The following is a 12,267-nucleotide window of genomic DNA, read 5'->3' on the forward strand; positions in this document are numbered from 1 at the left end:
AAGCAGTTTTGCCCATGTCGTCACAGGGGGATTAAAACCGGGGCTTTATTTTGAGCCCGTCAGAAAGGTTTGCATAAGATCGGGCCCCTAAACACAGCAAACCCCCAAAAATTGCCCAAAAATTCTTTTAGTGCAAAGAAGGTTTTTTTAGAATCTCTTCTCTGGGGAAGGGTCGCAAAAAAAGGCCGTGAAAAAGGGGAAAAGCATCACCGGGAAAATACTACAAAAATTAGTCTGAAAAACTAAAAAAAGATTATCGAAAACGACGCCCTGCCACGGGTTTTTAAAAATTCCGCTTCTACTGACAATCCCCCGCTCATACCTCCGCAATGTTACGGCGTTTTGAAGAAAAAAAAGTAACGTTTTGCCCCACCCCCATATTCCCCCCAACCTTTCCCCATTATTTCTTTTTGTTTCCGAAATTGAAATCATTCCTTGTTGGGTGGAAATACCAGTCCGGACAGGCACTTGGATCTGCCATTCATCAGTACCTTATTACTGTGCCCAAATCAGCGTACTGTGACGCCTTCAAGAAGTGGATACATCGGCTAAAACTTTGCATTTCTAGCCACGGGGAGTACTTCAAGGGCATGAATTGAGCCCTTTTGGACTAACTTGAAATTTGAAGTCTCCAGATAGAAATAAGCAATTCATTTCGAACATCCCTCGTAATGTTTGTGAAGTAAACTATTGTATTTTATTCTATTTAAGGAGTCAGTACATTTTACTCTCTTTGTAAATCGGCCCCAAAAAATTTTTTTCACAAATATTTTATTTATGTAACCAACTAGTGACAAGAACTGTCTTGTTTTCTGCATACAACTCATGACTTCCTTATATAAATGACAGAATTAGAAAGAAGTGGTAGACGAACTCTGTCCCTTTTACCATCCCTGCTACGTGTTTGTCTTAACAACAGCTGACATGTTAAGCCCGTCAATAACAGATATTAACGTTATTAAAACAAACTAAAATGTTCGATGGGTTTTATGACATGTATACAAGTGAATGCACATTTCAAAGTCACCAAAATGGTCTACCGACAAAACTCGTATTTTATTTAACTGTAGCGAATATAATATCTTTTGTGCATGAGTTATTTCTAAAGATAAACCATATCACTAACAGAGAACAAAATGCAAGGAATATGCTAAAGCATATTATTTACTTTTAGGTTATGGTAAAAATGATACTTTGGTAAATGAAAAGGCATGGACAGGACCGCTCTTGATTTAATTCTATATTGATGTAATTGTTACACCTTTTTTTCAGATCATTAGAATTATGGAAATAGAATTTCTAACAGAGAGTCAAGAATACAGTGTAGCAGAATTCTACGATCAATTTCACAAACACTTGCCGGTTGTGGTGCAAGTTAATAAAGGATTTCAAGGACACATTATTGAGGATACATTTGGAGAAGGGGAGGTAACAAATGACAGACTTGTAAATACATAATGAGATATTTAGCATTTTAATATTCGAAAAATGTGTCAAAATTTGAAGTAAAGTTATTGGTAAGGATGTATTTATCGAACTGTTCAAAATAAGAGATGTATAATAAGAATTTCAGTAAGGAAAATGTCTGCATGGTGTTTACAGACCTGCCCACGGCAGGTATCACATTTACCCAAGTCTCTTGCATCCAATATAGGCCGATATTACTGGAAACAGTACTAATTTGTAAATCTCCTAGCATTTTCGGGATATCCGTCGCGACCCGGATCGCTGGCATTATAGTCCAGCCTGGGGACCTATGAGCCACTTACTCTCTCAAAGAAGGGTAAAAATTGAGAGATACTTCAAAATGTTCTTCCGTGTTCGTTATAGATGAAGTTTACTGAATAGCTTCTGTTCTATTAATGTTTATGCTTAAAATGTTCGTCATCCGCCTCCGATTTATGTGGAGAAGTTATCAGTTACTTATCGCGATAATGTTAATCAAAGTATAGTATTTACATGAATAAAATACTATTAGACATACGGCATAAGACGGAGCAAAACAAACGACAAAACTTTGTACGAAGAATAAATAAGTAATGTCTAAAATTATACAAATATAATATTAATTTGATTTGACTTGAAACAATATTCGCAAAATTAAGTATATTTTTCTTTGCTTTGTCGAATCGCCCATCAATCTCAGCTACTTAAGAACTTGTCGTCTTTAAACGTGCTGAAACAGTAGGATTTTTTTAGACCAGATCGTAATAGAAATATATACTGAATAGGTAAATTTGTTTGTTACTAAATTCTTGCTCTGTTCTGTTAGATTTTATGTTTCATGAACCATTCTTCTGACAAAGCAAATATTTAGACGGAAGGTTTCTCATGGAAATCATACTGAGTATGTATGTTTTAACTTTCAAATAAATTCTAGGACAAAAAATGAATAAATCTTATCTCAAGTCTGTTTTGAAATATTTACAACTGACTTTTGTGAAACAGTTGGAAACTTTATTTACCTAGTCACTCGTCCGCTTACACAGGTTAAGTACGAATCTCTCATACCTCTATGATATTAAGGACAGGCCTTGTAATAAGTTTAGACTTCTTAAGCGGTCTATTAATTATTTACAAACCTCTTCCGAACTAAGGAGCTGGTAGGTAAACAAAGTTTACCGTGATAGGGTTTTACATAACAAAAGAGGGGATCAGTTAATTTTATTTTTATAGGTTTTTAGCTTTGTATCGGGAAATATGCACGAGTTCTTCAGCGGAAATATTGCTCGACTTCAGGTGCGCAATATTCCTCCGCTGAAGAACGAGTGCATATTTCCCGATGCAAAGATACTAACCTTTTTATAACATACGCATCTACACGTATAAATATAATGTAAATATCATAAATTTATGAAATAGCCTGAATAGAATTGACAATACCGAACTAAATAGAACAAATAGTGCAACAACACATACTGTATAACGTCACGCACCCGATATGAAATTCAGGTGTCAGTGTATGGAAAAATATTGACGTTTCCGGTACCAGTGTAACTTTACGGGGAAAAGAAATGAGTATGTAATAAATACTTTTATTGCTATTGATTTAATGTAAAAGGAAAATGTTCACTCACATGTCATTTTACAGCAAGTTTAACAAATGTTTGGCTATACTACCGCCCAAATAAATGAAGTCAAAACAAATGCTGGGTGACACATATGCTTCAATGGTGTTCACACTGTGTGTGATCACCTTAATTTGGTTCCTTATGATATAAATCTAATCTAAACAGGTTTGCTGATATAAAATTTGCTTACATATTTTCTACACAGGTACTGTATATAGCGGCTAAATCAAAGCAGAAACGTGTTGTGGCAAAAGTACAAAACAGGAAAAACTGCAGAGTTCTGAGTATCCCGGAAGTATTTTCTGAAAATCTATGTATAATTAAACACGAAAAAAGTAAGTTTCAATAAGACATCATTTATGTCTAACAGAACAGGTGAAGGACTCTATGTTAAAAAGTTCTTAAAGCCAACTTGGACATTTGTTTTTTGGCATGCTTTATCGAGCTCTAAATGTTGTTTTTTCTTTTGTTGCTCAGCCTTCTTTAAAGACACTTAGAACATGTGTGTATGGTTCGTTATGTTTTGTTTTTATACTCATTTATATGAGCATTATTTTTTGCTTTACATATTGTGCCTTTTGTTGCTATTGCATGTGCTAGGCATTCGCCGTACTGTATTTCTGGAACATATTAGGGATAAGTATTGTGGAATTTGCACATTTAACCTTTATAATGTTTTTCCGTTGACTTTTTCAATTGAAGTGTCAAATTGTATTTTATTTGTCTGTTCTGTCCACCGTATACTGCCGCGTGTATGTATTTTGTGTACTATCAAGTATGTTCTCAAACTACAACTTTGCAACAGAGACAACATTTGCGGAGACTGCGTTCTCATTCGATATGTGTTCTTGTTAGACACCTGCACCACTTATCGGTACACACTTTCAATCAATACTCAGTACCCACTCCTCCTACCACCCCCCACCCCCACCCCCACACACGTATTCTTTCTTTTGTTTATAAAATGGTTTATTAGGTAAGTTTATGTTGATATTGTAATTAACACACTATGCCTTTTAAAATACATGTTCTAGAAGAAAGTACGTACCAGTAGGTACATTCAGACCGTCCTTGTGTTAGTGTACAGTGTATTCGTAATCAATCGTTATAAATTCTTACCTCTACAGCTGGTCGGGAACATAGTCTCTCGGAAATACTGAAGCACCATAGACTGCCGTTGAATGTACAATATCCACCAAACATCATCATTTTGGGAAATAAACGCTTCAATTCTAAGGAATTGCCACACCTGGAACTTGTGAAGACATTTAAGGAAGTACATCTGCTTGGAAACTATTTAGTAGACGGTAAATAGCAACTAAAACCTATAGTGTATTTAATAAATAATACAGTGCAGCAAATTCAATCTGCATATTAAAGAATTAGAGATAGACCCTAAAATTTTCAACGATAGTAATACATTAAATAAAGTCTAGAAATTGATTTCCAAGTCCTTGAAATAAAAAAAAATGATTTCACAAATGTAATGTTTATGATAATTTTGTTCATATCAATAACAAAAGTTTTAATTTTTAATTTAATGTTGTGATCCACAAAGAATGACAACTCTTGCCTTGGGTTAGTACTTATAAGCAGAGATATATATTAGTTTACTTCCCTTGCAATAACACAATTGAGTGGAAAATGTAAACTGTTTTAAACGCGATATCATACTTTTTTGCAACAAGAACATTTAGGATTTATTCATTTGTGTTTGATTTACCCCTCAAAAGATGGTTCCTATGATTCTGTCAACTTATATATGGTAAAAAAATTAACTTTTAACAAGCCAATAATAAAATGAAGTACCAGTAAGTAATTAATAGTGCAGATAATACAGTTTTGCTTGTATCAAAATGTCACAAAAGAAGCACTTTTGTAATACAGAACACCTGGTAGGATTAGTAAATGTGCAATTATATTGATCTCTATTTCCTATGCCTAAAAGAACTATTTGTTCAGACCATATATGTTATTGATAACACATCATTGTTTGTCTGGCTGCCAGTCTTTAGCCTGTTTAGATGAGTTTTTACCGAATAGCATGTGTTGTCAGAGAATAAAAAGCCTTTGCTATTGTAGAGTTGCATTCTACGGGGAAACTGATCCCGTATTTTTATGTGAAGAAAATTACCCGTGTGAAACATAGGCATTCCCATAGACTTTTTCCAATGGGATATTATAGACTATGTTTCCTTTTCCTGCAAATGCTTTATAAATGAAACAAAATAAGGATATTAGAATATAGAATGAATTTAGAGGCCAAGTCTTTCAATTTGACTAATAAGAGTTTTGTTTGGTTTAATGTACTTGTTGTTTTGTGTGGTAAAATAAATTTGCAATTAGTCTATGTCGGTTGAAACAAAGTTTTAAAATATCAAAACTGTTGGAACAGGTATTTCAAACATATTATGGGTCTAGGAAGAACAGAAGTACACAAATATGTTATAAACACTTATATTACTACAACTGCCCATTATATTGATAATGTGATTTTATAATTGCGGAATATGCAAATGAGGAAAAGTCATCACGGTAACAAGTTTAGCAAACATTCTTTTCATGTATTTCTTTATATCAGGAAAATTTAGGCGTGAACCTTACTCATTCGATTTTGTGCCTATAGTTATAGACTGTTACAATCACAAACAGTTTTAATAGTTCTTCAAGTCATTTATGTGTCCAAAGTTAGATATATGTAATATCATCATTTCAATTAAAGTGTTGTAGATGTGGATATTCACATGATTTGATTTATTTTAATAATACATACGGTATTTTATGTAAAAATGTTATAAATTGATATTTTCTAGCAAATAGTTTGTTAACAATTTCTGTTTGATCATGATTGTATTCTTTTTATACGGTATTGTCATTTCCTGGCGGACATGAAAAGACCGAATAATACCGAAGTAGAATTCAGTGATTATGTCATCGTACGGAAATTGCCGAGTGTCATTATAGATCAATTACCTTAATTACTTTTTGCACAGGGAAGTTAGGCAAAGACATCTTCCACGTCCCTTTGTACCTCTCACAACTAAGGCTGTGTCGAGTTACTGGAATTAAGTTCCTGTCCAAACTGGGATGGAAAAAGCATTGTGATACATTAGAGGAGGAAAGTCGGCATATGGAATATAATCTTCGTTTTGGAAATCAGCGTACGTTTCTATGTTGTTTCCTGAATACCAATCTGCTTTTTGGCTACAAAGGAAATCATTTACCTATATCTAAATATCTGTAAATATTCATCTAGTTTAGTCTTACTTGAATTGGTCTGTTATGATCATTTTGTTCGAATACTCTACTGTCAAGACAGTTAGTTATTTGGCTATCCACCACACAATTTCTTTAGCTATCCATCACACAATTTCAAACAGCAAACAATATATTCTCAACATTAAGGTCAATATATTGTGATTAGTTTTTCAATCCGCCATATTTATGTGTCATTTACATTCCAATTGCAATTAGAGTATGTGAAATTATGTATAAAATGTTTTGGGTTTGTTTATAGTTAAATTCTAAATAGGCATGCTGATTGTGAGCCAGGACGTTTTATAAAATCTAATATAGTTTTTGTCTTCGGGTTTATGTCACATTCAAGTGAGATGAGTCTTTTAGCGATTTCCAAGCTTAAATGGTGTAGAAAGAGGCAAGGCAAGGGCTGGCGCCAAACTTAGCCTACTTATCAAACTTCCTCAAATTAACATGAAACTATTCTTTCTCCTCAAATCGGATTTGATCCTACATCAATATGGGAGTAGGAACTTATTTAAAGTTAGCGAAATTAACTCAAAGAGGCCTCATATCCAATATAGTCATTGTTGTGTAATACATATTTCAAATTTCTTCGAACGTTTTATTTTTTGTCCTTATCACAACATCAGAATGACAAGATGATCCAGAAACATATTCTACAATTTTTTATGTTGAATCAGGTTAATACAAATTTTCTTGTGAAGTAAAATGTTTTCTTCCGTTATCACAGATGTTGCAGAATATGATCATGCTGAAATCCAACGGGATACGAATTACGCATATGCCGAACCCTTAGTTTACGACAACTTAATCAACTTGATGGTTAATTGGCCGGAATGTCATTTCGGATGTGCATCCAGTGATTCATCTGCGCATAAAAGTAAAGACAGATCACACGTGGAAACCCTGACAGAACAGATTCCTAATTTAGAAATAGAACAAAAGATAATCGCTAACAGTGAAAAGAGATATGAGTCTTTGCATTCCGATTCGTTGGGAAAAGGAACAAATGGTATCTTTTACAGATGGTGTTTTATTATTATTTTTGTTTGTTTGGAGATCTGAACAAACCTTCATTATTAGACTACATTGAATGATAAACATAATTTGGGAATACTACTAAACTGAAGGAAATACTGTAAATACTTACGGGTTATTGGATTTGTATTGACAAAAATATGCTCGAGTTCTGCATCGGAAATACTGCTCGACTCCAGGAGCTCAACTTATTCCGCAAAAGTATGAGGGCATATTTCTCGATACAATGGTTTTATTACATACACATCTATTCTCATAGTTCTCACAAGAATTATATAAAATTGTTATATAGGTTGAGTATGATTGAAAATATCACTCATCAAATAACTATTTAGCGCGACAACACATATCAACATGACGCCACATGTTATGCAATGTGAAATTTGCACATAAGGATGGCAAAGCCATTGACTGCTTATGTTTTATTGTAGCTTAAAGTGTTGTATGTAATAAGACGAACATATTATGATGTAATAAAATTACTCAAGTATTTCCTTCCACCGCAAGAAAACATATAAACATTTTAGCAGAATCTTTTGATCACCTCTAAAAATTGAAAATTATTTTAAGATGTTGTACTTAATATAAAGCCTTTGTTTAAAATGCGGCTGTCAGATTTTAGTTATGAACATAAAATGTTATTTTTGTGTTAAATCCTATTGCCGATCTTTTTTTATTTATTTGTCATAGGTTTAAATATTTGATTAATATACTAGAAAGTATCATTGAAATCATTGTTCTCATTACCTGACTGTTTCAGTTCATGTATAATGTTGAATTAAGTGTCTTTCTAACCATTTGAATATGCACATTCTCTATTTGGATCGTAAGAATAAAATCCTTATGGAACTGTAATGCATATTTCAAATATGATTAAGACATTTTAAAATGTAAAAGTGATACCTTGAGCTGTACTTTCTCATTCATCATAAATGTCTTTTAGAAAAGTACATGTCAAGTCACTGATTTTGAATTTCTTTCTTTTATTAAAGATATTGCAGAATATGACGAGAGTGTTCTAAAATCCGGTATGAAGTACTCATATGCTGAGCCTATGACTTATGAAAGCTTAATAAACATAGAGAATAGACAATACAACATTTACGATAATCTGTCGGAGTATAAACCTGTAGAGACACATGCAAAGAATATTGAGGCGTTTACTGTCGAAGATGTTTTGAAACTATTGCAGAATAAAGGAATGGAAAAGTATTCTGAATCATTTGCTACGCATCAAATAGATGGAAAACTGCTCGTCGGAATGAACGAAAGTATCCTGACTGAAGAATTTGGTATGACAAGAACAGAAATATACAGATTGAAAGATATTTCATTTGAAGAAGAAAATGCTCAAAGACACAAAAGCGATCGTTCTGAAAAGATATGTGATTAGCGTTTAACACAGTTACTCCAGGCAAGCTAGAGGGCAACAACAAAAACAGAACAAGTACAGAATGTGTTGCAAGTAGTAATACCAACTCTTCAAAGCAGGTATAAAAAAATGTCAGCATTTGAATCTAGATCATATATGCAGCAAAAAGCTCCTAAACTGACACCCGAACCTTATCCGTCAAAATCATGGCTCCAGGAGCTTAAATAATCAGTTTCAAATCATCAAAGGATAAAAATGTCAAAGCTATCAACAGCAACTTCTAAAATACTTCAGTCAGTTTCTTCTCAAGTAAATTTTTTGCAAAACGAAGAATTAAGCTGTCAGTCTTTACTAAATAAAACTTTTAACGAATCTGAAGTGCAACGTAAGGAGAAAAAGCAGGATAAAACAGAACGAAAGCTCTGTACATATTTACAAGTACATCACTAGGGTATCCGGTCCACAAGTTCTATATAACAGTGTTATTACGATATATCAAATACTGATGCCTGGTAAGCACATATAATTTTGGTATCATTTGAAAGCGTATTGCCTACTGAAAAAGAAAATATAAGTCACATGATTATATATATATAAAGATGTTTTTACTTTATAGTTTTCAGTAATACGTCAACAGAAATCCTGTTATCATAGTGTAAGCATTATCAATATACAGTCAAAAACTCAAGTGATTCGTGTATCTCGTTATGGTCATTTTATTTTCTATTTCTTGTTCAGCAGAACAACTCTTTCATATGATACCAAGAAAACATGGAGTCACCAGGCATCGTAATTTTACCTATTTTTGGATCAGATACCTTGAGTAGTGTCATTCTTGTGACACTTACATTTCTCCATGTGATAGCTATACCTCCTCACGTAACACTTGTTCTACTTAACCAAATGGAAATTCAACTAGGCAATGCAGGGATATTCGCTACAGTGTTGTGAATTTTCTAGATTTAACCGTTGAAGAGGTATATAAATATCATCTGAAGGAGATGAACCTTGGTAATACATCTCTGCATTTAAAAGCGAGATGATAGATGGCTCCATCCTCTCACACCTTGATAAAGATATTTTAACGAAGAATTTAAGTATTAAGAGACTTGGCGCACTGCGATTGCTAAATATTATTAAAGAAGAATTTTTATCACAAGTTCGAAACCAAATTATTATGTTTGTACGCCTGGAAGACAAAACTGTGTACAAATTTACTGTATATGCAAAGGTTTTCTAATCCGCAATAATCTTCGATGAATATTTAAGAAGAATCGAGACAATTGTAGACAAAAGTGATACACAATAAATTATCTGTAAATGTACATGCTCTTTTTAAACGTAAATGTAGGAATATTTGTTTTCATTTTTGTTAAATTTTACGTTATATAATGTCTGTGAATGTATACCTATTTTTCTACAAATTGTATATTCGTTGATGCAAATATATGATTTTTTTATTTGTACTGGGTTCATAGTCACTCCGACAAATCTATAGGTCATATGGCGACTTTCCATCTCCTAAGTACGGAGAACTGCCTTGAACAACAAACTTTCCGTTAACCAGCCGGATGGCTTCCTCATATAAAAGAATGTTGCTACACCCAAAACCGAGGTTTCGAACTCACAGCTATAGAGCCAATGGGTTGGAAATAGATTACTTTAAGCGCTATATATTTGTCACAAATTGACATACGGGCCTTATTTTATATGTATTGTAAATGCAGGTATTGCATCATCTTTTTGTAAATTTTTTAGTTATTGAGGTAAATGTCAGATTTCACGCATGAAATACCTCTCATGTTTTTCTGTATTTCATAACTTAAATTTCCATGTAAATTTCATTAAATTCTGTTCAGTAATAAGAAAGTTGATAATTTATAAACTTCAGTAATTTATGTTTTTATCCCCAAAACCACTATAATGGGCCTCAAATTGTCAATTTAAATTCGCGCCAAAGTAGTTAGATTCCCCGGCTATATCGTGAATCCCATGAAATTTAGTATTTGGCGGGACATTATCCTTTAAATAGACTGGACTAGATATGCCTTGCGCACACCACCTTACGACTTTATAGACGAATCTATGTCTGAATTATTTTCTTGCTAGAAATTTATGCTCGATCGAGCTTCTTCCGCCAGACGATTTTACCTGGTGATGTCATAACCCGGAAGTACAATGCCCGAGGTTCAATTGTCTTCACTCGCCTGGATGTGATATTCCCAGCGCAGAGCTTTCGTCCCATGGTTGTGCCGTAAACCGCAAAGACGATGATTTTTGTTATCCTCTGAAGTCAGCTCAGGGATGCAATCACCTACCACCATAGGGAGCCAACACGGAATCAACGTATTCACGGTTTAAAGGGACTGTATTTTGAATTTTGAAGCTGCGTTTTGTTTGTGCTACTTAAAGTTCACAATTGAATTAAAGAACTGTGTCACGTCAGATTAGAATGGAATTTAAGAACTTTTGTATCTAGAGATACTGAACTTTCTTTTTTTTTTTCTTTCTATAATCAGTTTTTTTTCTTTTCATATCTATTCATTGTTAATAATCATCTTTGTGAATAAATTTGTAAATATTGTAAAGGGTGTTGATTTGTTCTGATGGTTACTGTCGCCGGTACGCCTTTCCTGTCACAATGGGCTCAGAAGTGGGATTGGTCGACCAGACACAGTAGCTATTCGAACAGTATTAACACCCATTTAACTGCAGCAATAATGTGTAAAGATTCCTCTTGTTTTGTTTTATTGTTACACATATAATAGTTTTATTCATTTTTCAGAGTGACGGCTTACCTCAGACAAGACAAGACAGATCCGTAGCTTCAGCTAACCAGCTTTTGTGGTCACAGACTGATAGACATTGTTTACGACACTTGGATTCTGGGTGAGTTCGTTCCTTTTATTTTCTTTTGGTTTTTGTGTCACTCTATGATTAAGCCACCATATATCTGTGCTGAGAGTGACCGCCCTTGACAAGGAGAGTTATCCTACTCACTCTTACTTGTGCGTCGCCCTACTTCTCCCAGTGATCCTATTAGGTATTAGTGTGCTGTATACATACCAGATACAGTATTATTTTTTTTTTATTTGTGTGTGTTAGCAAGCTTGTTTACTTGCATATACTTTTACCTACTTTTAAGTTTTAGTGCTACACAGTTGTGTTATACCTATACTTTATCTTAGGATAAAGCACTTTGGTTTATTTTGTTTATTTGTTACACTAAAGTGTTAACACTAGTTACAGTTGATTGATATTTGATAAGGCTAGGGTATTGTTACAGCCTACTGTCACTGTACTTTGTTGATTGTTGCCTATGCAACCTTGATTGACACATAGTACTGTTGAGCAACTTAGTGTATTATTATTTTAGTGAGGACGTTTGGTGTAGTATATACGTAGAGTATAGTATTTTGTTTTGGCTCCAGTGGTAACTGTAGAGCTTTAGTGTAAACTAGTGTAGTCTAGTATTCCCTCACGATTGTTTATTTAGTGTCTCAGGTTGTTATAGTAGCTGTAGTG

At 33.7% G+C, this 12,267-nt stretch overlaps 1 protein-coding gene across 2 annotated transcripts; it reads left to right on the forward strand.

Moving 5' to 3' along the window:
- Positions 1–739: 739 nt before the first annotated feature.
- LOC128549665 (uncharacterized) lies at positions 740–10,195 on the forward strand. Of its 2 annotated transcripts, none has more exons than XM_053526859.1 (6): positions 740–1,428; positions 3,277–3,406; positions 4,199–4,378; positions 6,065–6,232; positions 7,072–7,344; positions 8,363–10,195. In XM_053526859.1, the coding sequence occupies exons 1-6, from the start codon at positions 1,285–1,287 to the stop codon at positions 8,761–8,763; spliced, it is 1,296 nt and encodes a 431-aa protein (XP_053382834.1). In that variant the 5' UTR covers positions 740–1,284; the 3' UTR covers positions 8,764–10,195. The 2 variants fall into 2 exon arrangements, with proteins under 2 accessions (XP_053382834.1, XP_053382833.1); XM_053526858.1 differs by having other exon boundaries at positions 746–1,428; positions 7,063–7,344.
- The last annotated feature ends 2,072 nt before the right edge of the window (positions 10,196–12,267 follow it).

The sequence above is a fragment of the Mercenaria mercenaria genome, chromosome 16 (assembly GCF_021730395.1).
Source record: "Mercenaria mercenaria strain notata chromosome 16, MADL_Memer_1, whole genome shotgun sequence".
Lineage (NCBI taxonomy): Eukaryota > Metazoa > Mollusca > Bivalvia > Venerida > Veneridae > Mercenaria > Mercenaria mercenaria.